At 32.8% G+C, this 27,377-nt stretch overlaps 4 protein-coding genes and 1 long non-coding RNA gene across 8 annotated transcripts; all 5 read left to right on the forward strand.

Moving 5' to 3' along the window:
• Positions 1-919: 919 nt before the first annotated feature.
• On the forward strand, positions 920-2,517 carry LOC149394753 (uncharacterized). The gene is made up of 3 exons (XR_016297130.1): positions 920-1,113; positions 1,202-1,272; positions 2,155-2,517. It is a non-coding gene; the product is annotated as an uncharacterized LOC149394753 (long non-coding RNA).
• Positions 2,518-2,709: 192 nt separating this feature from the next.
• On the forward strand, positions 2,710-7,110 carry NMNAT (nicotinate/nicotinamide mononucleotide adenyltransferase). Of its 3 annotated transcripts, XM_089615547.1 has the most exons (11): positions 2,710-2,780; positions 4,323-4,384; positions 4,574-4,638; positions 4,899-4,972; positions 5,171-5,256; positions 5,338-5,421; positions 5,528-5,615; positions 5,747-5,826; positions 6,342-6,443; positions 6,657-6,715; positions 6,789-7,110. In XM_089615547.1, exons 2-11 carry the CDS (start codon positions 4,343-4,345, stop codon positions 6,886-6,888), a joined length of 780 nt encoding a protein of 259 aa, XP_089471673.1. In that variant the 5' UTR covers positions 2,710-2,780; positions 4,323-4,342; the 3' UTR covers positions 6,889-7,110. The 3 variants fall into 3 exon arrangements, with proteins under 3 accessions (XP_089471673.1, XP_089471674.1, XP_089471672.1); XM_089615548.1 differs by lacking the exon at positions 2,710-2,780 and having other exon boundaries at positions 3,981-4,384; positions 4,905-4,972; XM_089615546.1 differs by lacking the exon at positions 2,710-2,780 and having other exon boundaries at positions 3,982-4,384.
• A 2,455-nt stretch (positions 7,111-9,565) lies between these two features.
• Positions 9,566-12,387, forward strand: PLA2-ALPHA (Phospholipase A2 family protein). The gene is made up of 4 exons (XM_089615387.1): positions 9,566-9,874; positions 10,008-10,050; positions 10,184-10,309; positions 11,916-12,387. Exons 1-4 carry the CDS (start codon positions 9,731-9,733, stop codon positions 12,089-12,091), a joined length of 489 nt encoding a protein of 162 aa, XP_089471513.1. The 5' UTR covers positions 9,566-9,730; the 3' UTR covers positions 12,092-12,387.
• A 1,529-nt stretch (positions 12,388-13,916) lies between these two features.
• Positions 13,917-16,268, forward strand: LOC149394756 (Glutaredoxin family protein). Its single transcript, XM_089615916.1, has 4 exons — positions 13,917-14,165; positions 14,603-14,676; positions 15,754-15,852; positions 15,947-16,268. Exons 1-4 carry the CDS (start codon positions 14,011-14,013, stop codon positions 16,018-16,020), a joined length of 402 nt encoding a protein of 133 aa, XP_089472042.1. The 5' UTR covers positions 13,917-14,010; the 3' UTR covers positions 16,021-16,268.
• A 2,843-nt stretch (positions 16,269-19,111) lies between these two features.
• Positions 19,112-26,033, forward strand: GFA2 (gametophytic factor 2). 2 transcript variants are annotated; one of them, XR_016297229.1, is made up of 19 exons: positions 19,112-19,286; positions 19,370-19,478; positions 19,579-19,653; positions 19,930-20,015; positions 20,441-20,524; positions 20,616-20,654; positions 21,418-21,501; positions 21,807-21,851; positions 21,944-22,031; positions 22,665-22,729; positions 22,821-22,895; positions 23,054-23,126; positions 23,960-24,051; positions 24,191-24,262; positions 24,759-24,815; positions 25,187-25,235; positions 25,460-25,526; positions 25,609-25,821; positions 25,868-26,033. XR_016297229.1 is itself a non-coding variant. In XM_089615828.1 (18 exons), the coding sequence occupies exons 1-18, from the start codon at positions 19,236-19,238 to the stop codon at positions 25,706-25,708; spliced, it is 1,311 nt and encodes a 436-aa protein (XP_089471954.1). In that variant the 5' UTR covers positions 19,112-19,235; the 3' UTR covers positions 25,709-26,033. The 2 variants fall into 2 exon arrangements, 1 of the variants encoding a protein (XP_089471954.1); XM_089615828.1 differs by having other exon boundaries at positions 25,609-26,033.
• The last annotated feature ends 1,344 nt before the right edge of the window (positions 26,034-27,377 follow it).

Below are 27,377 nucleotides of genomic sequence, written 5' to 3' on the forward strand. Positions count from 1 at the left end.
ATAAGCTTTCAAAGTTAATCGTCGTCGTCGATTTCCACCATCGTCACGGTCTTGACAAAGGGATCTTATTCTCTGAAAGCTTATGTGCAATCTTTTGGCTCAAGAAGCATGGTCTCATGCCCGAACTCACGTTCTCCGATGAGGTCTTCGTCTGTAAATTTTCGTTAATAAATGGAAATTAACATGCATTTTTGACATGTTTAATGGAATTATGTCTAATTATCGGATCTTTCCAATTTTTTGTACTTATTCATTACTGGAAATTTATGTTAATAAATGGAAATTAACATGCATTTTTGTTTCAGAGCAATGAAGACAGTGTTTTTACTTTTTTTTTTCCAGCTTTGAAAATGAAAAAGATGGTGCGCGTGAAGTTTATTTATTTATTTTCGGGACCATTAACACTTGTCATTCTGCAAAATATAAATTTTTTGTATCACTCGACTTGTAATTTGAATTCAATAAACGAGCTTCTATAGATGCAAATCAATTCTTGAGTGAATTATGGTCGAATAAGTTTATCGAATTAATTTTAAATATGTTAAGGTGATGAGAAATCTCGGAACGATTGAATAGAAATTTCGAGTTCAACTCGAATATAAATTATTTTTCGCGGCGACATTCCGGAAACTAATTTAATAAATAAATTCTCAAGAGTGAGAATTATTTCGAAAACACCTTGAATATATTTTAATTAATCTAAAACGAATGAGAAAATTCTCGGTTTAAATCATATAATTATAATCCATTCGAGTATGGATTTAAATAAGTAATTATATGAGTAGGACCTATTTGCAACAGTTTTTAAGGACCTATTTGAAAGAGAAAAAATATTTAAGCCAGACATGAGAACCCTTCTAAAATTGGAGGACTTGAATGAGAAATAAGACAAGTCTTGCTCGGAGCTCATATAAAACCTCACGCCTCTTCTTCCTCGTCATTTTTGTTCTCTCTACCGATTGGACCTACGAACAGAGCAAGCCAAAATCACGAACCAGAGAGAAGAAAAGACGCGAGAAAGGAAAAGGAAAGAGAGAAGAAAGAAGAGAGAGAGTGAGGCCGAGAGTCGTCGCCGGAAAAGAGAAGAGCAAGGCGGAGGATTTCATCGCGGAGGTAAGTTTGATTTTTCTCTCCGACCCGCCTTCTTCTTCGCGAATCTCCGACTAAGACCAAGATGGCTTCGATTTTTTGTGAGTTTCAGTTCGTCACCGTGAATCCGTGGAGGGAGAAAGAAAGAAATTTTGGCGTTCGGGTTCGTCGATTCACAGCCAGGTAGAGGAACCTTAAAATCCCAAAATTTGTTTACCGAAATTAGAGATTTAATTTCTGGATTTGGGGCTTTTTGTGTTCTTTGGATTATTTCGTGATCTCTATGTGTGTTTGCCTAGGATTTATCTTGAATTTCTGGAATTAATGATGGATTTGTGTCGAGTTCTTGAGATTTTTGGTTTTGGTTTTGGTTTTAAAAACTGATCTGGACAGTTTGGTAAAACGGACGTGGACAGTCCAATGTGTTCTGAGATTATTTTGGTTAGTATTTTTCCTGGATTGTATACTGAATGAGCTTTCTAAAACGTCCAAGAACATGTAAATCCGTTAAGAATTCAGTGAGTTATGATTTTTCGAAAATGGTGTTTCAGAGCAGTAAAAACTGGAATTCCGAATCTGTGTGCCTGTATTACGAGCTGTTTTTTAGATAGTTTTTCTGGTTCAAATTAAGCCTGTAATATCTCGTTAGAAAGGTATGGAAGTTAGCTTTGTTATGAAACTGGAATCGATGTGTTTCGATTTGTGTAGCTAAAGTTATGATGTGTTCTTTAGCTAGTGTCGGATCTGAGAAAATTGAAATCAAATCTAAAATAAATGTTTTGCTGCTTGGTTTGATATTGATTATTAGCTGAGATTTTTGTGATCTTGTGTGGCTGAATTTCGCTTGTGACTTTAACGGGTAGCTCGTGTGACTCTCGGGATTTTGTTTGGCCGAGTCTTTGCCGTTTGTTTGGCTAAGAATAAACTTTGAATTGTTGTTTGTGTTGGTTTTGTTTGGCTGATTATCGTTCGAGTCTCGACGAGAGACCGAGTAGTTGGATTTTAAATTCGGGACTAAGTTTGGTACTGGTGAGTTGACTTGGTATTTATGTTTGAAACTCGCAGCGTTTACAGACGAGCCGAAACTTAACGACGAGAATCGACGCGTTCGAACTCGACGAAGCCGGTGATAGAAGAAAAAGAAGAAATCGACGTTAGACCGTGAGTTACATTCGCTCGTCAGCGTCTAGTTACTCTCGAGATTTTCGTAGATATCTTGATTGTTTCGGATTAATTAATATGAAATGTGGTTCAATTACGCTCGGGAATTTAGTTTTCGATAAAAGGTTATCTGGAAATCTTGTATTGTAGAATTTCTAGATTTAATTATTAAAGACCTGTATTTAAATGGATAATTGGAGTTTACAAATCGTTAAGTATTCGATTCGAGTCTATTATGAAGTAAAATGCGAGAATCTGTTGGGTACCGTGGTTGGTACGGATAATTCAGGTCTTAAATAAGAACTAAATTCCCAAGGTTCGAGAAGTTAGCGACTTAGATTCTCGAACACAATCCGAAACTCGTTGTCCCCGGCAGTTAACATTAGTCTCTTCGATTCTTCTGAGTTGGTGATTAGCGTGATTCCGATTAGGAGTCCTAATTCACTCGATGTGCTATAGGGTCTATCAAGAATCTTAGGAATCACGCAAGGCCAAGCGTCGAAATCAGAGGCTATAAGCGAGGATTCCGAGTAAGTGTAGAGACATGTCAATTACTTACTAAGGAAATAATCCTATTTTACGTGCATCTTATGTGCTAGTAAACAAGACTAGGTGAAAGCCTTAAAACCAACACACTAATAAGATTAAGGCTTCGGCCATCTTTCTCGAAAATGTAGATTCGCGTCTTGCCCGTTAGGTTCAAACGCTAACTTGAACCAGCCACGATGTTACTTTGTTCTAGCTAGACCCCTCTGCTAATTGTAGTGGATAAGTTAGATAAGGGGTAACGGGAGAGCATAATCAACTCTTGGACTCGAACCAAGAGTAGAAGCACCGGGAGTCACGTCCCGAGTCTTCTTCCTAAAATACTTAATGAGCATGAAAGAGAAACATTGATTCTTTTGGGATTTATCGCGAGACGCTCTCATGTAGTAGTATATGTGTGTATTCTGCGTGTCACAGAGTACACAAACCCTATTTCTAAATTTTATACAATCGTCGATGGATGATTACTGACCAAAAACTTCTGAAACGGTGACTATTTCTAAATTTTATACTTTTAATTGGGCTACTAAACTACATTGGCAAATATTAAATATAAAATTTTATGATACAAAAAAATTCAAAAGCAAAAAAAGCTTTCTCCTCGTTAGTATATAAAATACATTAATTTTTTTTTCTTATAAGTATATAAAATACATTATATTATTTTATAATTCAAAAGAAATTATAAGAAAAAAAATCTCTCCTCATTGATAAAAAAAAATTATTATAATTAATGTTTAGTTATCTTTAAGACAAATTAGTTATAAATTTTTTTGTTTTATATAAGGATGTATAGTTAATGTTTAATTCTTTTTTTTTAATTACTATTTAATTTGTTCGTATTATAAAATGATATAGTTAAATGTTTAATTAGTTTTAAGAAAATTACTAAAAAATTGTATTATAAAATGATATAATGAATATTTAAGAAAAAAATTAATAACTTTTGTATATTAATGACGAGAGATATTTTTTTTTGTTTGAATTTTTTTGTATTATAAAATTATATAATTAATACTTAATTAATTTTAAAAATAATATTAGTTTTTCGTTAAATATGAAGTTATCACGTGTCTTTTACATTTGGTTTAACGGTTAGGTATCTATGATGCGACTAAAACGTAATATTAGATATTTGTGTAGCAAAAAAAAAAAAAAAAAAAAAGGTATATAAGTATGATTTTTGAAAAATATTATGTATTTTTACCGCTTTAACTTTTTTCGAATTTACATTCATGCCAATGATTAAATTACAGAAATGCCACTAATTGTAAAACAAAAGTGCCATCGAGATAGGAAGAGACGAGACTCTTGAGAATTTTGAGGATAGACCATTCAACTGTGACTTTTGATATGTCAATTCAATTGTAATTAGCGGAAAAGACCCAAACTTTGAAAAGGAAAAAAAAATCTTGAACTTTCCCAGATTTCTCAATCTTGAAAGAGCTTCGCACGAAGCAAATTCTCGCCGGTTCTCTTGTCGCTAATTAATTAAATATATCTATTCTTTCTATCTATATATATAGCTAGGATTAGCGAACGAGCCATGGCCGCGGCGGCGTCGGACAATCATCTGATCGACAAACTCGTGAGTCCTCTTTCTACTTCGCAATCGATTTCTCTGTTTTGAAGTTTTTGGCTTTGTTTGATTGTGAGCGTGAATGAAGTGGAAACCAATCATGGAATTGGAAAGATATCAAAACGCGCTTCGTATTGAAAAGCTTACCGGTTTTTATATATTCGCTCACAGTCGAATCTCCATGGTTGTCTATTGCAGGACTTCACGGAGATTCCATTAACGACTAATAAACTGGCTTTAAATTTGATTGATTCCGATGCCAAGTAAGTAAGGTGTTTTTTATTTTTTTATTTTTATCAGTAATCTACAGCGAGTTTTGGACGTTGGATAAAGATTTTTATTTTGACATTGAATATGGTGTGAAGTCTAGTATTAAGAAATTTTCATTCGATTAGTGATGAGTTATGGGATTTTTCTTTGATGTTCAATTCATTTCTAAGTTAAGTTTCAAGATTTTTTTTTTTTTTTTTTTTTTTTTTTTTTTGGGAAATAAGATTCTAAATTTTAGTGACAATTTTTTTAGTGACAGAGTGTATGTGGTTCTAGTCTCGACCGGAAGTTTCAATCCTCCAACATTCATGCATTTACGCTTGTTTGGTAAGCTTTATACGTAATGTGGTTCTTTATATTCTTAGTTCTTTGTTGGTTTGTATTTTTAAGCTTTCTAGGTTCTGTTTATTCTTTTGCGTAATTGTATCAGAAAAACAAGACCAGTTTGGGTTTAATTACATGAACAAGACTTTGATACGTGATCATATGACATTAGTACAATTTTAATTTTGATCTTATTTATAGAATTGGCAAGAGATACGCTGAATTCGGAAGGTTTTTGCGTTATAGGAGGTTATATGTCACCCGTTAATGATGCTTACAAAAAACAAGTACGTGTTTTAATATTTTAAATATTTGTTCGAATTTTCATAGATGTTTACATGGTCTAACAAAATCCTCTCTCGGAATAGGGTCTTATATCTGCAGATCATCGTATAGAAATGTGTAGACTTGCCTGTGAAAGTTCTGATTTTGTTATGGTAGATCCGTGGGAGGTATTGCTTAAATAATTTGTATAAATATCTCATTTTTGTCATCTTAATAACGTGTTTTAAATTGGTTAAGCGTGTATTGATATAGAGCTTTTAATCTTCTATACAGGCAAGACAAAGTTCATACCAACGAACTTTAACAGTATTATCGAGAGTCAAAACTTCCTTGTGCGAAGGAGGGCTGAAAGTACCAAGAGGTTCGAAATTTTTATATATATATTTTTTTTTAATTTATGCAAGTCTGACTGTTATTTTGTATTACTTTTGCTGTTTCAAATACAATAATTTTTCCATGGTGACATTTTCTTTTTGTTTTACATCTGTTTAGAATCTTTGAAGGTCATGATTGTTTGTGGTTCTGATTTACTCCAATCTTTTTCAACTCCTGGAGTTTGGATACCCGAACAGGTTCTTATCTTAATAGCTATATATTTTAAATGGCTAAAAGTCATTCTTACACATTACACAGTAATAGGATTTTTTTTTGTCAGTTTAGCTTTACAATGTTTTAGGGAGGAAAAAGATAAAAATAAAAATAAAAATAAAAAATCGAACCAACTCACCCTTGAATCCTAATGCGAAGTTGGTAAAATATTTTTGGGTTATTAAGCTATATAGCCACACGGATATAGTGGATTGAGATATAGCCCACCTTTAGTTAATTTCTTGTAAATAGCCAATTAAACTTATTAAGAGATTAATAAAAGACTTATTTAACACAGTCAAACATATATTTTAGGTAGTTAATAGGCTGCCACATATGCAAGTTGGCTATTTACAAAGTATTTACGAAAGGTTGGCTAATTTACAATTCCTATAGTTTAAGTGGCTTATGTAGCCAATTTTTTTAATATTTTTTCTATATAATACGTAAAATATTAGCCGGTAGTTATATGTATTGGACATCGTTGTTTCTCTATCAGGTCAACGAGATATGCAGCGAGTATGGTGTCGTTTGCATTCGTAGGGAAGGACAAGATATCGAGAAAATTATCTCAAACGACCCCATTTTATCCGAGAACAAGGTAACAAGATAAGCTCTCTCTCTCTCTCTCTCTCTCTCTCTCTCTCTCTCTCTTTTCTTTTTCTATATTTATTTTTAGTAATGACGTATGGGTTTTGATATCTAACCAAAACTCTTTTCTCTGTATTTGAATAATTATAATGTTGGTAAATTTTTAAGTAAGGTCAAACTCTTTTCCTGGTTTTTCTCTGCTCAATCTTGCATTTGTTTGCAGGGAAATATACGAATTGTGGACGAACTCATACCGAACCAAATTAGCTCAACAAGAGTAAGGTAAGGAGTAAATAAATGCATTTGTAAACTGAAATATCAAGATTTACCAGAGTCAATTAACTTGTATTTTCAGGGATTGCATTTCGAGAGGGCTGTCGATAAAATACTTGACAGAAGATAAAGTGATTGATTACATCAAAGAAAATCGGCTCCACCTGAACTTGGACAAGTGACCGTTTTTGTCCCTAGCAATGTAAAATGTAAATCTAATATTTGTTTTAGGAAGATATGAATTTTAATATCAATAGTTCAAGAGCTTTACATGGTAATCACAGGAAGAAAGTAGCTTGTAACCATGTTTATAGGCAGAATTCTAGGCACCTTATAATTCATCTTAATTGTGCATTCAATTTTTCTTGAAAGAAAAATAAACATTTAAAATAAATGGCAATGTAGCAAAATAGTCAAAATGAAACTATGAAATTTGTTTTTAGCTTACTTTTCACAACTTTTAATCAAATAGTCAACAAGTTTATATGTCAATAACTAAGGTCTGATTTTCCATTATTTATTAACAAATTCGTTATTTTCTCTCTTTTATTTTTTTCCTACATTTTTTTTACATAAAAGCTTCAAAAAAACCATATCTATCTCATATGAACTCGAAATTGAGTAATTTCAAATTCTACGGATTCGTGACGCCGAGATCTTCGAAAATAGATCCATTGTGTTTGATGAAAAAGAGATATATGAACTTGAAATTGAATAATTTCAAATCCTACAGATTCGTGACGTCGAGATCTTTAAAAATAGATCAATTGTGTTTGATGAAAAATCATGTTTAATGGATCTATTTTTGAAGATCTCGACGTCACGAATTTGTACGATTTGAAATCACTCAATTTCGAGTTCGTATGAGAAAGATACGAATTTTTGAAGTTTTGATGCAAAAAAAATTATTTGAAAAAAAATAAGAGAGATAAAGTGACGAATTTGTTAATAAATAAGGGTAAATCAGATCTTAATTATTGCCACATAAGTCATTTGGCTATATCTCTAAAAATTGTCAAACATAGGCTAGATCCAAAATCACATGTTTAAAGTGACATAATTAGTTACAAATCTCTTTTTTAAATATATAAATAATAAAACTTAAGTGAGATTCATTAAGTGAAACCCGATAGAAGTACACATTGCTTAAATTGGCAACTCAAAATCAAACCTAAAAGGACCTGCCTAAATCTTATTTATTGGGCTATCAAAGTTGTCTTCCAAGCTTAAGCACCTCAAATTTATCAATTTAATCTAGTAAGTTAAACGACATGTGTCTAATCTATGTACAATTGTTGATCAATGAACATACATATTTAGTTGAAAAAATCACTCGATCATCTATACCTATTACTAGCCATTTTTAAATCATGAAAAATTTCGCGAAGGATAAGTAAAATAGAAGATTAGAAAAATAGTCAACTTAAATGTTTGACATTACTAAACAGTCAGTGTTTGACAAATCTTAGGTAAATAGTCACTTTCAAACGTAAATCTTAAATAAATAGCCAACTTTTAGTATATGAAAGTGGCTATTTACCTAAGATATACGTCTGAAATTGACTATTTACTTAATATTTATTAAACGTTGTCTATCTAGGAATGTCAAACGTTTAAATTTGCTATTTTACTAATAGACCCTAAGTAAAAAGGAAATAGAGGCATAAACATCAAATATTTTAGTGTTTATACACTCATGTAACTATTCCTTTTTTTTTGGCAGCATAACCACCTTTTAATTTCACCTTTAATATTAAGGTGCTAAAGGGAAACATGCATGGATGGCTCCCATTCTTCACGAACATGAAAATTTTACAATTTTCATTAGTATCTTTGAATATCTCCAAATAAGACGTTCATATTTACTTAATGAGCTCAATGAACATGCCATTTTTTATTGGAATTTGATTTTATATTTGCCCGCGAGCAATATATAAGGGTTCTTCTTCTCTCCGACTATATCTTCTACGAGGTTAGCCTTCTCCTCACTTTTTTTTTTTTTGGGAATCTACACTCGAATTCCTAATGACTTGATGTGTGATTTTGGAAATAATGAGAAATGAGGTATTATAAAACAATATTATTGAAAACGAAGTCACCCAAATAATTTCCATGAAAAAAAAAACAAAACAACTGCTGTAGGAAAAAAAGGGCCTAGCCTACGTATTCATAGTTATTACAAAACTAAAATATACGAAATTTCTCAAAATTCAAATTATATTCAGCAATAGATATTTTTTAAATTATTTCAATTTACTAAAAAATATCCTTAGATTTTATTAAAAAAGAAAAAGAAAAAGAAAATGGTTGGGCACTTTGGCCATGGCCCATATATTAATATCTTACACAAGTAGTGACGGAGCCAGGATTTCAATCAAGGGGGGCAAATTTGAGAAATATTTTTTAGGAGGGGCATTATTGAAAAAAAACTTACAAATTTGAGTCAAAAACATAATTATTAGTAAAATTTAGGGGTAAAATTATAAAAAAGTATAAAAATTTGGGGTTAAAAAAATAATTTTAAAAAATTGAGGGGAGGCATTGGCCCACCCTGGCCCCCACCTAGATCCGTCACTGTACACAAGTACGTATCAAAGATCCAAAAGTCTCATTCATGAGTTCACGAGATGAAAATAGACAAATTACCAACACAACTAGAATGCCATTTTCTTTACCCCCCCATAGTTAACATAAAAAAAAAAAAAAAAAAAACCCCATATATATATATATAGAGAGAGAGAGAGAGAGAGAGAGAGAGAGAGAGAGAGAGAGAGAGAGAGAGAGAGAGAGAGAGAGAGAGAGAGAGAGAGAGAGAGAGAGCAAGTGTGAAGAACGCAACAAAAAACAAAGTCACGAGGCATTACAAGACAACCCAAAAACAATTATACCTCCTTTTGCCATATTATATATATTTCATATTTTTATTCTCTCTCTCTCGCCATATAATTTAGAGCCCAGCTATACAAAAGATCTCTCTCATTCAACCCTCGGAGTTGTTCTTCTAACCTCCTCCAAAACAAGAAAATGGTTCATCAACAACACTCCCTGAAGTTGTTCCAAAACTACCTTTCTTTTATATTCATTCCCTTATTTTGCTTCTTCTTCTTCTTCTCTTCTTGTTATGCCCTAAACATTGGAGTCCAAGCCACTGGTACCGCCGTCACTGTGGTATATATATCATCCCAATCCATAATTTTTTTTTAATAATTATATTATATATTTATTCAACAAACCCTAGTGACGATGATAATATATGTACGTTTTTTTTTTTTTTTTTTTTTTTTTATATGTCCAAATATAGAGTAAAACTTGCAGCAGAAAATGTGAATCGGATTTCTGTTCAGGTATATATATATTTATTAATTAATTAATTTTTTTCTTAATTTGTGCTATGTGTGTTTCCGTGGTGAGAGTGAATGAGTGAATTAATTCAATTTTTTTTTTTTTTTTTTTTTTTTTGTATTTTTGTAAAAATAGTGCCACCATTTCTGAGGTATGGGAAGTACTGTGGGCTGTTATACAGTGGATGCCCAGGAGAGAGACCTTGTGATGGTCTTGATGCTTGTTGTATGAGACATGACAACTGTGTTCAATCCAAGAACAGTGAGTTTTACCTAATTTAATTCATTAATTATTATTTACTTTATTTTTTAGAGATATTTGAATTAGTATTCAGAGGTTTCTGCCTGTAAAATAGTATGTACTGTGGACCAAAGTAACGTTTCAACGATTTCACTCCCTATTTATTTGAATAATCTCACTCCCTATAATTAGGTACCATACTAGTGTTTTCTTTTTCTTTTTCTTTTTCTAGTAGGGTAGTTGCATTTTTTTTTTAAGAGAAGAGATATTACAAATGTAATTAACTAATATGCGAAAATTCTTGATTACATTTAGAAAACTTGCCCACTCTTATGAGCTGATTGGGTTTTTTATCACACGTGTTTGAAAGTTCGAGAAACAAAGTTTCAGGAGAAATTTTTAATCAATTAATTTTAGTTAATACAAGTAATCTCAAGATTGTATACACAGAAACATAATACTTGAAATTAATTATCATCGAAATATTTATTTTACAGCATTTAAACATTCTTATAAAGTCACAATTTTTTATTAAGATATTGAACGTTTAATAGCATTCTTACGCCTACAATCCAAAGTTTCTTCTTTTGTTCACTGCTTTTAGAATTATTAGATAACAGAATTAATTCGTGTTCCATTATATAAATTACTAAGTTTTTTTAGTAGGAAATGTGTTTTAAATTCCTTTAGGTGACGATCAGATTTCATTAAAAAGTTAATTTTTTTTAAGTGGGGTAGAGTACCAAAAGTTTAATAATAATTTTTTCCAACAAAAAAAAAAATAATAATCATCAATATTATCGTTTACTTAATAGTTAATGGATTATTAACGCTAAAAAAATGTTAAAAGAGTTAAGTCATACAGCTAGATTTGGACCACATTGCATATAATTTGAGAGGGGATAAGATACAAGAATTTTAGACCCCGTGACGCTTTGAAAGATGTAGCCAAAAAGGTTAAATAAAAATATCGCGATAATATGATACATACGTATATATATATATATACATACATATATATATATACATACATATATATATATACATACATATATATATATATATATATATATATATATATATATATATATATATATAACACGTATACATGATCATGACTGATAGTGTAAAAGACTTGAATTAGTAACAAGATATTTGGAACCCTACTAATTGGTCCTTCGTTGTCATTGTCACTATATATTTTGGTCCGAGCATTATTAGCTAGTAAGAAAATAAATTAAAATAACAACATTATATTATCATGACATTTTTGTTAGTTTTGCTTTTCGGCTTCATATGCATGTCTCGCCACTTCCGTATATGATTTTGGTATAATCTACGTTGAAATTACGTGCAAATAATCGTTGTTGTCAATTTTTTCGTGTATATAGCAAATTCATGGATAACAAACTACCATCATTTTGTATATGTATTTTGTTGAAAGATAAGGAGTATTTTTAGAAAGACTTGTAACCAAACTAACGATGATAACGGTTTTTTTTTCTTGTTTTAGTGTATTCCAATTTCTTCACGTAATTTTTTCTTTCAAATGAAAATCACTTTTTTTTTTTATAAAAAATATATACAGTAATATTTTTCTTTTTACCAATTTATAATCTTGGTGCAGATGACTATCTGAGTCAAGAGTGTAGCCAGAAGTTAATAAATTGCATGACAAATTTCAAGAAGTCAGGTGCCACGTCATTCAAAGGCAACACATGCGACACGGACGAGGTCATCGACGTCATTACACTCGTAATGGAGGCCGCTTTGCTCGCCGGCCGAGTTTTTCACAAGCCTTGACATCTTCGATCATCATCGTGACTACAAACCCTAATCTATGTTTATGCGGTGTTGGTAATTAAAACGTTAGAAATCATGTTTTATTTTCTTTTCTTTTCATGAATTTGGTATTTGCAGTTTCGTTTTTTTTTTTTTATGTATTATTTTAGAACCTGGCTTTAAATACTTTAAATGAAAAAAAAAATGTGTATGTATGACATTTAAAAAAGCAGTCGGCTCAAAAAATAAAATAAAAAATTGACCTATATCGCAATTATAGCGGTGATAACAAGTATTATTTTGGCATTTGGACAAAATTGTTTTTTTTAGCGATAGGCATCTATATCCAATTTCAAGTTTGCGTACACTATCATTATAAAAGTATGGACACAAATACACTTTTACCATTACTATTTTTGTGCACATGTGTGTTGTTCATAATTCTCATTAGCTAACTTGTAAGTGTGAAAACTTACATATCAAGTTAATTAATAGCCTTTATCTAATCTTGCTGGCGTGTAATACAGATAGACTACAACTAAGTAAAATACATACAAACCTACATAGCTTACAATATGCAACCATAGAAATCCAGCTTAAGGTGGACAATAGATATCTTTAACGGTCATCTTGGACACAAACCCCTAAAGGCTTAGTTTGGGTGGCAAAACCTCCTGCCTGTGAGGAGAGTCATGAGACTTCTATGTAATATTGACGTTTAAAGATATATTTTGTGCTTAAATTTTTAATGTAATTGATGATATGATGTATTATGTGAAAATTGAATTATAAAAAAAAAAAACGGTCATCATGGACATGTCAAAAACTAAGCCTTGCATTGTTACTGAATTAACATACTTAATTATAGAACAAGTACATGTCATGAAAGATGCAACATTGATTTCACATGTGGTGACGAATTTGTAGAGGTTGTTAGATGACTTAACTTGCTGCTTATACTATCGATTTTATCCCAAACACACTATCACTTAAAGTGCGGTAAAAAAAAAGATAACATATCTAACATTAATCTAACAAAACAACCTAGAATTCAAGTTCGTAGAGTCTTCGCGAAATCCAGATCCCGAAGTTAATACTGTACATCATATGAGCTGTTACAATCGATATGATATTGAAAGCTAGAAACGAAGCTCTCGTTTGAGTGAGACGCAAAATCTTTTGAAGATGGATATGAACATGCTTAGCATGAAATTGCAAATGGAAAAACAATGGTACGAAAGTTCTGAAGAAGAGCTTGGATTTCGAGTTGGGATGAGTATTTTAGATTCAAGGACGGAAATTTCAACGAGGAATTGCTTGTCTTAGTTTTGGACGAAAACAAGTACTTCTACGATGACTTTGTCCGATTAAATGAGTCTGTTCATTTTTTTCCTTAGATTTGTTCGTTCATAGTCATTTATTTTTATATTTGTATTAATTTCTTTTATAAAATGAAAAATAATGGATGAAATTTTTAAGGGTATTATGGGCATTTCAGATGTTTAAGATACAAAAAATTAACAAAAATTTAGATTAAGAGATAAATTTGATACATCGATAAGTTTTTAGGTAGACTTAAATAATAAGTATTGCAACAAAGATTTCAATATAACCTATGAGATACGTACCATATTTTCTTGTAATCTAATATATATTAGCACATATCAATGTTAAATCAGGTGAATATGTATTTTGTAGATAGAAAATGAATCTTGAATGCAATTAAAAAAAAATAGTGTCATTTTGAAGCTAAATAAATAACAACTAAAAAGAGTGTTAGTTTACCGGAGAAAGATAATGCTCTTTCAATGTTGACCATACTTTAAAATAAAATAAGAAAACGATTTTGAGTATAACTTTACAAATCTCTGTCGAAATTGCAAGCTAGAGAAATAAGAGAGAGAGAGAGAGAGAGAGTTGAGCGAAGAGCTTCAATTTCAATGGCAGCGATGAGAAGGGCGATATTTTCACTCTCGGCACTCGCCGCCATGGTTGCTATGACAGCCTCTCTCAGCTCGGCTTCATCGCAGACTGATTTCATCGAAAAGACCATTAAGTCCCACGACATTGTTATCTTCTCCAAGTCATATTGCCCGTACTCTCTCTCTCTCCGATAACCTATGTCCGAAATTTAGGGCTTTTTTTATACAGATGTTGTAGATGTTGCATATGAGATCTAGCGATTGCTTTGTTGGTGTTTCATGACGAAATTCTTCAACAGATCTGAAGAATCACTTGATTTGTTTTTCGATTTTTGATATATATAATGTTTATCTCGTATTAAGCTATATTAATTGATTGTCTGAGACAATTGGGAGATCTTGCTTGTCTGCTTTTAAAAAAAAATAATGAAAACTTAGTATCTGGATTGAGAATTCGCTGAGATATAACCTGCGATGCTTTATCTGTAGAGAAGCTTAGGAAAAAAAAAAAAATCAAAGTTCATATAGGGGAGATATTCATAATTCATAACTTAAAAATAGCAGTATCAATCAAAGTTCTGATCTTTTTATTATTGGTTGTAATTTGCAGGTATTGTAGAAGGGCAAAAACAGTTTTTAAGGAGCTAAAGCAAGTACCGTTTGTCATCGAGCTCGACGAAAGAGGTTCGTTGTGTTCTATCTCAAAGTTTTTATTTTAGGACCTAAAATTATTGTTTCATGTATCAGATTTGTTTGTACAGTGTCTGTATATTGTCACTCTTGTTTCGTTGTTTTCGTAGTAGTTTGCTTCCTATAGTTGATTCATGAAGAGATATCTTTGAATCTGAAATTATAACTTTGTGCATTGCCAAAAAAAAGAGAAAAAAAGAAAGAAAAAGGGAAATGATATAACAATTTGTAAATCCCATTTCAATACTCGAATGATGATTATTGGATACAATTTGTAAATCCCTCAATATAGTTGGCTCTTATTATATCATCTTATTATCTTTAGACTTGTGTTGGTTTGAAGTTTGTGGGCTCTGATACCATACTAAGTATCACGAGGTGCTGAAAAACCAATTAACAATTATGAGTGGTAACTCATACTCTCATAGTCTTATAAAGTTGTTAAGTTCCTTTATTTTTATGTGTAATTTTTAACAAACTCAATCTGAGTTCACTTAGACTGACATTGGTAACAAAACTTCCTTTGATTGATTACAATACTGTATGTATTTTACAGCCTCACCTTATCATAGCCCAGCAGACCCTTCTTTATTCTGTACCTTTTTTTTTTTTTGGTATAGAAATGAGTAGGGTGTGCAAAAAAATCGGAAAACCGTGAATCGGACCGAACCACCGGTTTTTCAAACCCCTGGTCTGGTTTTTTAGTCCCGTCTAAACTGGTCCGGTCCAGTTTCAAAAATTGAAATGGAAACCGCGATTTAGACAAGTCATAAAGTCTTATATTTTATTTTTTATAATTCTAAGACATTTAAACCTATTTGGATTTAAAATCTTAATTAATATAATGTTTATGTTATCTCTTATTAAATTTGTAAAAATAATAAATTATTTTTTTCAAAATGGTTCAACCGGTCTAAAACGGTTTGTTCCGGTTTGGCGTATTTTCTTAAATAGTATGGTCGGGTCTCAATATTTTCAAACCGTTTAAAACAGTCCAGTCAGTTTGGAGACTGGTTTTCGACCGGACCGTGCAGCTAATAACCCTTGAAATTTGGTGGTTTGTTTGAACAGAGGACGGTCAAGAGATTCAAGATGCCTTAAGCAAGACTACTGGAAGACGAACTGTACCCCAAGTGTTTATACACACAAAGTTTATCGGAGGATCGGACGGTACGTAAATCCCCTGTAAGAAATTCTTTATTGACGATATCGTTTTCAATGGGATTTTATTGCCGAGCGTGATGTCATTGTGTTCTTATCACAGACACGGTCGAAGCATATGAAAGTGGAGAGCTGGCTAAGCTCTTTGGACTTACCGAGGACCATGATGATCTCTAAACTATGTATTTTATATTTCAGCTATTTCAAAGTTTTGAGAATAATCTTGTTGTAGTTTTGAGCTATTTCAAAGTTTTTTTGTGTCTAAGATTTTCATTTGAGCCGTTCCTCAGTACCAAGTTAGTACTAACATGTGAAGAGAACAGAAAATTAGTTGTGATATGAATTACTAAGGGAAAACAGAGTAAATTTCAGTGGTAAAGATTTGGTTCTGAATCTAAATAAGATAAGATAAAGTATTTGCTTTATGGGAAGGATTTCTTACTTTTATTCTGGCATTGAAGGTAGGTTATATAAGCGAAAAGGAAGGTAGGTTTATTTAAACTTCACCTACACGCCTCTTCATATTTTGTAAGCTCAACCTATCCCGTGAGAATTTTATTTTGTAGCTTTTTGCGAATAATTTTAGGTTTAAGAAAAGGATTTAAATATGGTTTTTCATGCTGTTTCGAGGCTGCAATTTTTATAAAACAATAGACAGGCGGATGAAAAATTGAATGGAAAAAGTGTAAAAAATTACCAAAAAAAAAAGTTCATGCAGATGATTTTCTCCGATTTTCGTTGGCATTTAGAACTTTAAGTTTAATATAAAGAGCTTGTTTTTTTAGCATTAATTTTCTGTTCAGCTTAGTTTTTGACAAATCAGTGACTGGTTTATACTTCACGCAAAAACAAAAAAAAAAAGACAAAAAAAAAGGTTTATACATCTAGTGACCCTTAATAAAAAAAATATAATTCAATTAGACCCCATTGTTTCAACACGACGTCGCACTTAAACTTTTTGACAAATTTGTAATAGATGAATGTTATGATAACAAATGATATGAAATGCTTTTTTGTATGTGTGAAAGAACATAGCATATTTTTCAAGCTCCTTAGTTTCATTCCTGTGAGGGTATAAAAAATCATTTTTATGTTATTTATTGGGTCTGGTCGACCAGAGGCCCAATAAATGATTCTGTTCGGCATAAAGAGAAAACTCAAGCCTAGTCCGCAAAGAAGTGATCCAACTTGCCTATTTTGACCCATTCAAGGAGCGAAGTCGTGGTCAACTGCAATGTCGCCGAGAAGACCGGATCTGAGACTTGACCAATCCGCGACGTGGCAAGGACGAGCTGATCAACACATGTCTTAGAGACGATCCTTTCTTCGCCTATAAATAATAACCGTTGTAAATATTTTTCGCACACAAGCTTTCATATTAACATTCTACATTATTCAAATTCTCTCATTCTGTTGTTGAGCTCGCCTACTTGAGTTCGGCACCTCGTCCTTTTGTATCATCTGACATCAATAAAGATTATTTTTTTCACATTTCATATTATATTTCTTTCAATTAAATATTGTTTGTTTCTTATACGAAGTCATTTTTTAGACCTACTATATAATAAAATAAATACCTCCTAAATAAGTATTTGTGATTGTTGAGATCCCGAAATCGACATCAACAATTTGGCGTCATCTACGGAAAAATTCTGAAAGACAAACACCGAAATAAGTAAGCTTTCTAAAAAATAAAGAAATACCATGTCTTCCACTCCGACTCATTACGAATCAGGAAAGGAAATCTCTGCGAGGATCAGGGCAATCTTGGATATGCTTAACAAAAAATTCGAAAAACAAGAGGAGACCAATCAGGCTCTCAATGCTCGGCTGGACTCTCTCACGACCCTTTGAACACCCCGGATCCACAGGCTGGGTCCGGCGAAATGGCCAACTCTAAGTCGGCTCGGAATGTGGCGTCAACCGCACAGACGAGCCGAGCTCTTCTACAGGTACCCGGCTGGACTTTACCGAGATTTAGGTCTCCCAGGGAGCAGACCAAGGCCCCTACCTGAACTTTCAGTTCGATAGAACCTCCGCCGAGCCTGCCCATGAAGCTTGAAATGATCCTGTTGGGTTACCCCCACCTCCGCCGGCGGGAGTTCCCTTTGGATCCTTTCCAGCAAACTCTGGACCTTGCCCCCCGTTGACCTCGCCAGCATTCATCGCCCAGATTCCACGGGAACTGAATCAGACCGCTACAGAACTGGTCGAAGTCACGACCATCACGCCAGTGCGCATAGGATACCACTATTTCCAGAATCGACATCGACAATTCTTACATCACATCGACATATATGTGTGTATGCAAATGATTACGTTATAAATTTAAACACAAATTCTAAAGTAAATCTTTTGAACTTTACTATCGAAGACATTTCAAAAAAGCCGAGGAGGGATTACTCTTAAGGGTGAGGTCATCTTGGGCATCGGAACTGGAAGTTATAGGAAGTTCCAGTTTCGATGCATTAATTTAGTCTAGCGAAAGTATTGCTTTTGTGGCTAACAGTAACGGAAGAAACTCTTCCAATAATATTTTGGAAGTGAAAGAAGGCTAACAGAAGGCATGTATTCCGCTAATTTCCATTAGTCATCGGTATTGTTATTTTTTTAATAAAGAAAATTATGAACCATTCATCTAAGGGCGGATATTATTTTCATCTAAGGGCGGATATTATTTTCATTTTTTTAAATTATATGATTGGAAGCACGGAATCCCAATAACCTTAGCGAAAATACCACTTCTGTTAACCTCTAGAAGACAAATAATTGCTTAACGGAATTGCGACTTTCATTAAACAATAGAAGACATTCTAACGGAAGTGATATTTCCACTTCCTTCCAATGCCCAGGAACCATCGTTCGGAGGGTTCAATAAAAATCTTCCATACTCGAAGGTTATTAATTTTTATTTTTATTTTTACTTAAATGTTCAATGCAATCGGCTCATATTAGAAAAGAGAAAAAAGCTCAAAAAATAACATCTTGGAAATGTTCTAATTTTCGATGTAGTTATGACTAGTGTATAATCTAAGATTGGAATTTTTTAAAAATTTATAAAATTCTCAAATAACATAGTATAATTTTTCTATTTTAATTACCGTCTTTATAGTTAATATTATATGGTCATATTTTCTTATAAAAAAAAAAAGAAAAAGAAAAAGAAAAAGAAAAAAAGCAAATAAAAAAAAGTGAAGTTTATGCTGTAACTCAGCAAGGTATTTATCTGCTTTGTCAAATGTCAACGAGAAGTAACTAGAACTTTCTTTCTTTTTCTAACTTAATTAGGGTTTTAGGATTAGGGTTTATTACATTATTCATTCATTCTCCACCATTCCCAATTCGATACCTCAAATCCCTAAAACCCCAAATCACCGGTTCGGACGACGATAATGGTTCGCTCCAATGGCGTCAAGCTCCTTCGATGCCTCGCTCATCGCACCGTGCGTACCTTTCCACGACACAAAGTCTTCGCTCTTTTCATTTCATTTCAGTTGTTTGATTTTCTCAATCGAATCAATTGTAGATTTACGATTCGACGACGGTGTCTCGAGACTGTTCTAGAAGATTCCACTCTGGCTTTCGCAACGACCCGTGCAGAGTTTCGTCGAAGGATTCAAACACTTCCGATCATGGTTCGGCTTAATCTCTTGTGAAATTATACATCTTTTTCTGTTATCTATACTATCATTTCATTATCTTATCAATTTGAAGTCGCTGAATTGTCTTTTGCAGTGCATAGAAAGAATTTGTTTTCTCTGGGAGCTCTCAATTCCAAATTGGGAACATTGAGGTCGATTCATGGCACTGGTACTTTCTTATTTGATATAAATATTTTTTTTATCCCTCCATAAGCTGATAAAGTTTAAGCATGAAAAATAACAGAGATTACTATGAGAGAAGCTTATTTGTGGTTGTTGTTGAATTAAATAATTTCAACTCAATTCAATCGAGGACGTTTTTCCATGGAGATTCTGTTATTCCTGTTCATTACATGAAGTGGAAAAAATATAGATGGAAATAATGCTTACAATGCTCATGCTTGATTTTTTTTTTCTTCTTTGTTTTCCATTTTGCTCTTGGTAGCTTCATTGGCTTCAAAAGATTTTTATGAAGTACTTGGAGTTGGCAGGAACGCAAATGCATCAGAGATAAAGAAAGCTTATTATGGGGTATGTTATTAGCTAATTTTTGCTTATCAAGTCTGTGTGTTGCATTCTGGTTTTGGGTACTGAAAATGTAATATCTGATTTGGTTGGTTTCCAATGGACAAAGAGATGTTCACAAGGTTTTCTTTTAAACATTCTTTAGTTGATTTATTTCTATTTTTTTATAAAGAGAAACGCAAATTTATTTTAAAAAAAAGAGTAAGAAAGCTTCATCTAGAACAAAGCAAAGTACAAGCTAAATCGCACTAGGCCAATCTTGGGAAAGATCGGAACGGCTAAAACTGGAAAAATCCTAATTAAGGGTTGAGATCCAATAGCCAATGCTCCTAAATATATTGTCCTAGAGATCCTCAAGCGAGAAGGCTTTGTTGTCGAAAATACATCTATTTATTTTATTTTAATATATTATATTTAAATTGACGATACAGCTTGCAAAGAAACTCCACCCCGACACGAACAAAGATGATCCTGAGGCTGAAAAGAAGTTTCAAGAAGTTCAAAAGGCTTACGAGGTTATAATGGCTTTTCCGTGTCACGAATTTGGTATTTTCCTTCTGTTCATTTGCTGAGATTTGACCGTTTGAAATGACCTGATTTTTCTAGGTTTTGAAAGACGAGGAGAAGCGCCGGCAATACGATGAGGTATCACATATAATTCATTCTCTTCTCCACCCTCTTGTTATATCTGACAGTTTTGTGTTTATTTTTTTTTCTGAATTACTTTTTTTTTTTGCCGTTGAACTTAGTGGCAGATATAGATTCATATTTCTTTCTTCCAAGGCAGGTGTCTACTAGCCTTAAATTTTGTATTTCTCGCATGAAAATATCAACTGTTTTTTTTCCTCATGACATATTGTAATTGGTTGAAACTTTGATGTACTGAAAAAGTCGGGTTGAAGATGAATATTCCATTTGTACCCAGTGTAGAACTCCCTTTATATTATCCATCACCCTTGTGGAGCACCAAATATAGGATATAGCTATATATAGTATTTACAAACATGAGCTAGCTTTTTCTCAAGTTTTTTGTGAAAATGAATTTTTGGCTGCAGTTATGAACTGATTCTTTGCAACTCATTTTCTTTTCGTTGATCGTTTTTTTATTGTTTTTGTTTGGTCTGTTTGAATACTTACCTCTAAACCGTATTTAGGCTATGCGACCGTTTTACTCTATGTTGTCATGCACTTGAATACTTTGTTTACGTGATAGAATTTGCTAGTTGTAATTGATGATCGAAGATAAAACATATATGATGGGTGATTTTCTTGGGAAGGAGAATCATTACCATCGTAAAAAATTTAGCATTGTTGACGTGCTATTCTTTCCTTATATCTATTTTGTCTTCTTCCATGCTAACTTGGTTTATGGTTACAACTAATATTGCTGACGTGCTAAATGCTTCAGATTGGCCATGCTGCATTTGAGGAACACGCTTCGGGCTTCTCCAATGATTTCAAGAATCCTTTTACTGATATCTTCAACAATGATGTAATGACCACTTCATGTTGTATGTTGTATTTTTTTTTTTTTTTTTGAGACTTGCTCTCTAGTCTAGATTGTGGCTTCTGAGGTTAAGAATAGGGAATTATAAAAGTTAAAGTAGAAATTAATTACATATCACTACCTTTTTTCCTTCTTCTTTTTGTTTTTTGTTTTTTGTTTTTTTTGTTTTTTGTTTTTTTTTACCGAAAACAAATTCCATCTAATTTGTTGTGGATGTGATTATTGAAATATGGTATTTTATTCTCAAAATATTAGCCATTTAATTTGGTCTATTCTGCATGATGTGGCAGATTTTCAGCATGTTCCGTCAGAATTTTGGAGGTCAAGATGTCAAGGTTTGTACAAATCTATCAAAGCTTTTGGAGTTTGGTGTGCCTTGTCATGCTCTATAATCAGCTGTTTGATGTCACTTTCAATGCTCTTACAGGTTGCTCTTGAAATATCATTTATGGAAGCTGTACAGGGTTGCACTAAAACTGTGTCATTTCAAGCTGCTAAGCCCTGTGAAGCTTGTGGTACGCAAATTAACTTCATTAGCTTATTGTGGTTCTATGCGAATGTGTTGACCTGTTACTGAACCTTTCATCTGTTAACCATACCAAAGAAAGAAAGAATCCTAACAGCGGGCCGAGAGACGGGTTGCTTGTGTAGAATGGCCTAGGAAGGGGCATTAGTTTATTTAAATACATTAGGATATATTTCTATTGCAACATAATTAGGATTCATAGTAGGACTAGAATTTTGTGTTTGAGGCCCTATTAAGAAAAGCTCGGTTGCAAGTGGAAACCTACATATGAATTGGTCTTTCTAGTTAACGAAGATCATCTTTCAGTCAAATTAATATAATCTCTCTCAGACAAGTGGGTTTAGTGAAAGAAACAAGCTTTTGAATTCTAGTTCCATCGTAGAGGCTCTGGTAATGAGATCTAAATCCTGGGCCGTATCTGTCTCTAAAATCTTATTGCATACTTTTTGGGTGGTACTCCGGATTTAGAATAATAATAAAATATATCTTATCTTTATGTCTTTGGTTCTGAATTTTTTTTCTGACTCACCATGGGCTCTTCACTCACATATTTTCTGCTTCAGCGTATTTTTTTTAGTAAATTAATGCCTTAATTTATATGTTTTATTAACCCCCAATTTAGGTGGTAGCGGTGTGCCTCCTGGAACAAGACCAGAAACTTGCAAGCGCTGTAGAGGCTCTGGCACGGTTAGTTTTTGAGTTTTGAATTTCACCCTCTTGATTACAGTTCAAAGATCAATTCTGAATTAATTCTCTGCTTATGCTATTTCATATCCAGACTTTCATGCAAACTGGCCCGTTTCGGATGCAATCGACTTGTACGAGTTGCAGTGGGACCGGGAAGATGTTTGCGGTATGATTCACTTCCTTATCATGTTAATTGATTATAACTTATAGGGATAGAGTTGATTAGGCATTTGGTGCTTTACCTTTTTTTTTCTCTTGGGGTTTGTTTAGATGTGTAAATTGCACCAACGAGATAGATATGTTTATGATTTTTTATTCCTCCAGAACCTTTGCAAGTCGTGCAGCGGAGCTCGGGTGGTCAGTGGAAGTAAAACAGTTAAATTGAATATTGTGCCAGGTATGTTGTTTTAAGTTTTGATATTATAGCCTGCACAAACTAATCCGTGCTAGTCCGTATAGCTGTCATATTTTTAAACTAAAATGTTACTGTTGATTGAAATGTTTTAGCATCCGTCCTGATTTTCTTTTAGCTTTCTTTTATGTTTTCTTTATTATATTTACCTTCTCCACTCACATTGACTGGAACGCCAAATTAGAATTAAAAAACTGAAAAACAAAAGACAAGCTTTTGCATCTGGATTGGATGGAATACATGCACAAATACTAGTAGCGATTAAATTCCTCTGAGTAGAAGGCTACTTCCTGGATAATGTTGATTATTTCGAATATTATAAACACTTAAATTAGACTGGTAGGGGATGCTAACTAGCTGAAGTAACAGTTAATACACAAATAATGGGTCTGTGGGAGCAAAATTTTCGAAAGGACCAATGTTAACTCAGTCATATCAGTTATTGATTTGTGCACTAAATCAATAACTGAGAATTATTTGTGCACTATATCATATGATTTTAAATCTAGGAATACACTTCGTAGCAATTTTTTGTCACGTGGTACCTCTAGCTTTTATTCTGTTAGAACTTATGAGTAATGTTTTCAGGGGAAAAAAAAATGAGCCCAGTTTTCTCATTTTGAAAAACGTATTGCCCAGGCTATACTTTGTGTGTGTCTGTGCGTAGGCCAATATGTTCTTTATACTCCAGTTGAGCTTCTTTTAATGGGAAAAACTGAGATTTAGTACATCGAAATGTTCTGTGCTTACAAGACCTAGAAATGTTTTATTTTTATTTTTCAAAATTGTGCCCTAATTTAACTGTCTTGCTGGTACAGGAGTTGATAATAGTGAAACCATTAAAGTGATTGGTAGTGGAGGGGCAGATCCCGACGGGAATCAGCCCGGAGATCTCTATGTTACGCTTCGGGTATATTACTCTTGATTATTTATTTTGCTATGTATCTTAGTGATTTCTTCCTTGGTGTTTTAAATGATGACTGCTGTTTTTCCTGAATGTTTTTCAATTTTATTATTTTTCTTCTTTCTTTCCAATTTGGAATTTGCAGGTTAGAGAAGATCCTGTATTCCGTCGAGATGGTTCCGACATCCATGTTGATGCTCCTTTGAGTATTACTCAGGTAAAGCGCCTAGTGGAGTATTTTAGTGGGTGAAGCTATTGCCATTTTATCTTCTATATAAATCTTTTTTTTTTTTTTAGAAGTTCTTTATAAATCTAATTATAGCTAACTTTTTTGTTTTTCTTCTCTTTTTATTTTTTTATTTTTTTTTTGGTTGGCAAAATAGTGCCATTTGAAACCAAGTGATCAGCAAAATAGCAACAATTTCAAATTTTTTAAAAAGTAGCCAAAGTTATGTTTTCAAAAAAAATTTTGACACCAAGATTAAAATTTTTGACGATTATTATAAACAGTTTTTCACTTACAAAAAAATTAATCTTAGGTTCAATTTTTTTTTTTTTTTTTTTTTTTGAAACCTGATTATTGCACATTTTGCCTACTTCAATAACTTTAGACAAACCTTGGCCATTTTGCAAATCCATTATTTAAAATTGGCTATTAAGCTAAATCACCCCTTTTCAGGGTTTCTGAGCTTTTTATGATTTATATTTTGCAGGCAATCTTAGGGGGAACAATTCAAGTCCCAACCCTAACTGGAGACGTCGTTCTGAAGGTACGTCAACAAATCCAATATTATCCAGTTCATATATATATATTAAAGAGAAGAAACTGCTGTATTATCGAGAAAAACAAAACTAGGAGGTGATTACAATGGCTGTTCTCTGACAATCACAAAAAATTAGTAGGATGAAATTACTATATCTAGAGTGATTGGAAATTTCGCTTTGAAAATGTTTGATTCCCTTCCAACTTAATAGCTAGAATGACAATTAATAGTTTTACACATTAAACAAAAGCTGCGTCCCAAAGGCTCTTTGAGTTTGCATCAAAATGAGTTCACATCAGGTTTTTTTTTTTTTTGGTCATAATGATCCGTCCCATTGCAATCTCATTTTGTTTGTGTTTTTTTTTTTGTAACTGCAGGTTCGTGCTGGAACGCAGCCCGGTCAGAAAGTAGTTCTTAAGAAGAAAGGTGAGAAACTACATTCTCATTCTGATCATGTAAAAATGCAGAACTTTTCACTTGTCAGCAGTGTCTGATTTCTCGCTATTCTATCCCCTGATTCCGAGATTGCCTTCTTACTTTTTTCATCTGGAACTGATCCGCAACGATAGTGTTTTAGAAAGTAATCTAATACTGTTTATATAATCCTTGAATAACTCTAATTGGAATTCCTGGTCTATTTGTTTTGTTAGGGATCAAAACGAGGAGTTCATATACATTCGGCGACCAATTTGTACACTTCAATGTATCCATACCCACGTAAGCGTTGCTTGTCTTTGCTGAAAAAAGATTATATTTATTTGTTAGAGATTTAATTTATTCACTTTTTCGCTATATGCAGTAACCTCACGCAGAGACAGCGTGAACTAATCGAAGAATTTTCCAAAGAAGAGCAAGGAGAGAAGTCCGATAAACGCGCCGCTGCCGAAGCCTCGGGATAAAAACCCTAATCTTGACGATATCATGTATTTTCCTTCGCATAAAAGACGAAGGGAAGGAGGTTAGAATATTTTTTTCAGAAATTACGCTTCTGGCTCTATAAATTTTGTAGGGAGTTATTATGGGTTTTTTTTTTTCTTTTTTTTTTCCCAAGTATTATTGTTCTAAAAAAAATGACAATAATATTTATGTCACGTTTGTTGGATGGCATTGTACATAAAGCTCTCTTTGCTATGCAAATATTTGTGGCCTTATATTCCCATAAAAATCATGAAACCGCTCTCCTATCTGAGGTTTTGGTTGAAGAATGATGATTTTACCTTAGAACATTACGAAGCGCTTATACTTGTGAATCTAAGTTAGATATATTAATTGAGAATGAAACAGTAATTTCGCAATTTACCGCATTCAGATTTGTGGTAGAAAAATATTGTAACATACTGGAACATTGTATAAATCTAAATTTGCTATGGATATTCAATAATAGTCTGAGGAGTAGTCAATTTTTAAGGAAGAAAAATATTGTAATCATACTCGAACATCATCAAATGTTAACTCTTTAAATATTGCATGATTATTTTATCAAGTTTATATTGTATAATTTTATATCAATTAAAAGTTTATAGTTTGTGAAGTGCTTTTTTAAAAGTCAAATATATATATATATACACACATATATAAGTAGAATTATAAATGAAATTTTATAATGTAGACCTAAAATCTAGTAAATATAGTGATTAGACTTGCTTTCTGAAAAATATTTAAAACTAGAAATTTGTCTTATTTTTGTTCAACAATAACTTAAAAAAAATTCACCTCTCTCTCGCTAATTAAAACTTTTTGACATTACGATCGCACAAATTGAAGAATAGCGACTCTTTTTTCAACGACTACAAAAAAATAGTTTTTGCTATTAATTTCAATGAATTTCCGATTCTTAGTGATTACTTACAGTGGTTTGATAGTTTGCGATTACTTGCGATGAATATCACGGGTTTAAATGCTTTCATAGGCTTTTTTGTTTAAAAATATGGACAAAATTCCAATATAATATATTATTGGAACGAGTCCAATCATATGATATGTTACGAAGACGAAATGTACAGGCGCAACATAATCACACTCATTGTTGGGTGATGAAGATAACGCGTACAAAGGTGACAAAGACAAAGTGTACATGCGTGATTGGGATGATTACCACAAGTGACAACAATGATTAAGTATGCAGTAACGGATGTGATGAACACAACAGCGACGGAGATGATAGACACATCAGTGACAAAGGGGATAGACACAATTGTGACATAGGTGAAGAATTTGAAGAACGTGAACTCCAAAGAATATGAAGATTTTGTGGATAATTTTATAGTACCCTCGGGACACTGGCAACCGTCTCGCGAGCCTTCTACAATAGGAGTGCGTGCCTTATTCATGGAAAGCGCCTGAGTTCACAATTGATGATGTTGTCAAGGAAGAACCAAGTCAATATCCAAATTCCTCCACAATTAATATAAATCATATGTACTTAAATTCGCAAATGAAATATGTTATGTTATTAAAATTTTAACCATTGAATGTAACATATAGCTCAGAAGATATATATCTTGGGAAAGGGTTTGAGAGCAAGAAACAATTGAAGAAAGAGATCACCTATACGCTCTAAAAAATAAT

This window comes from Urtica dioica, chromosome 5, assembly GCF_054948205.1.
Source record: "Urtica dioica subsp. dioica isolate 48M chromosome 5, U.dioica_male_clone48M_v1_H2, whole genome shotgun sequence".
Lineage (NCBI taxonomy): Eukaryota > Viridiplantae > Streptophyta > Magnoliopsida > Rosales > Urticaceae > Urtica > Urtica dioica.

Excerpts from the sequence above, each read along its gene's own strand:
- NMNAT (XM_089615547.1), top strand. The coding sequence starts at position 4,343 with ATGGCCGCGGCGGCGTCGGACAATCATCTGATCGACAAACTC. Across the intron at positions 5,827-6,341 it reads GAGTTTGGATACCCGAACAG|GTCAACGAGATATGCAGCGA; the intron begins GTTCTTATCTTA and ends TTTCTCTATCAG. Across the intron at positions 6,716-6,788 it reads ATTAGCTCAACAAGAGTAAG|GGATTGCATTTCGAGAGGGC; the intron begins GTAAGGAGTAAA and ends TTGTATTTTCAG.
- PLA2-ALPHA (XM_089615387.1), top strand. The coding sequence starts at position 9,731 with ATGGTTCATCAACAACACTCCCTGAAGTTGTTCCAAAACTACCTTTCT. Across the intron at positions 9,875-10,007 it reads CTGGTACCGCCGTCACTGTG|AGTAAAACTTGCAGCAGAAA; the intron begins GTATATATATCA and ends GTCCAAATATAG. Across the intron at positions 10,051-10,183 it reads TGAATCGGATTTCTGTTCAG|TGCCACCATTTCTGAGGTAT; the intron begins GTATATATATAT and ends TTGTAAAAATAG.
- LOC149394756 (XM_089615916.1), top strand. The coding sequence starts at position 14,011 with ATGGCAGCGATGAGAAGGGCGATATTTTCACTCTCGGCACTCGCCGCC. Across the intron at positions 14,166-14,602 it reads TTCTCCAAGTCATATTGCCC|GTATTGTAGAAGGGCAAAAA; the intron begins GTACTCTCTCTC and ends TGTAATTTGCAG. Across the intron at positions 14,677-15,753 it reads CATCGAGCTCGACGAAAGAG|AGGACGGTCAAGAGATTCAA; the intron begins GTTCGTTGTGTT and ends TTGTTTGAACAG.
- GFA2 (XM_089615828.1), top strand. The coding sequence starts at position 19,236 with ATGGTTCGCTCCAATGGCGTCAAGCTCCTTCGATGCCTCGCTCATCGC. Across the intron at positions 24,052-24,190 it reads ATCTCTATGTTACGCTTCGG|GTTAGAGAAGATCCTGTATT; the intron begins GTATATTACTCT and ends TGGAATTTGCAG. Across the intron at positions 24,263-24,758 it reads CTCCTTTGAGTATTACTCAG|GCAATCTTAGGGGGAACAAT; the intron begins GTAAAGCGCCTA and ends TATATTTTGCAG.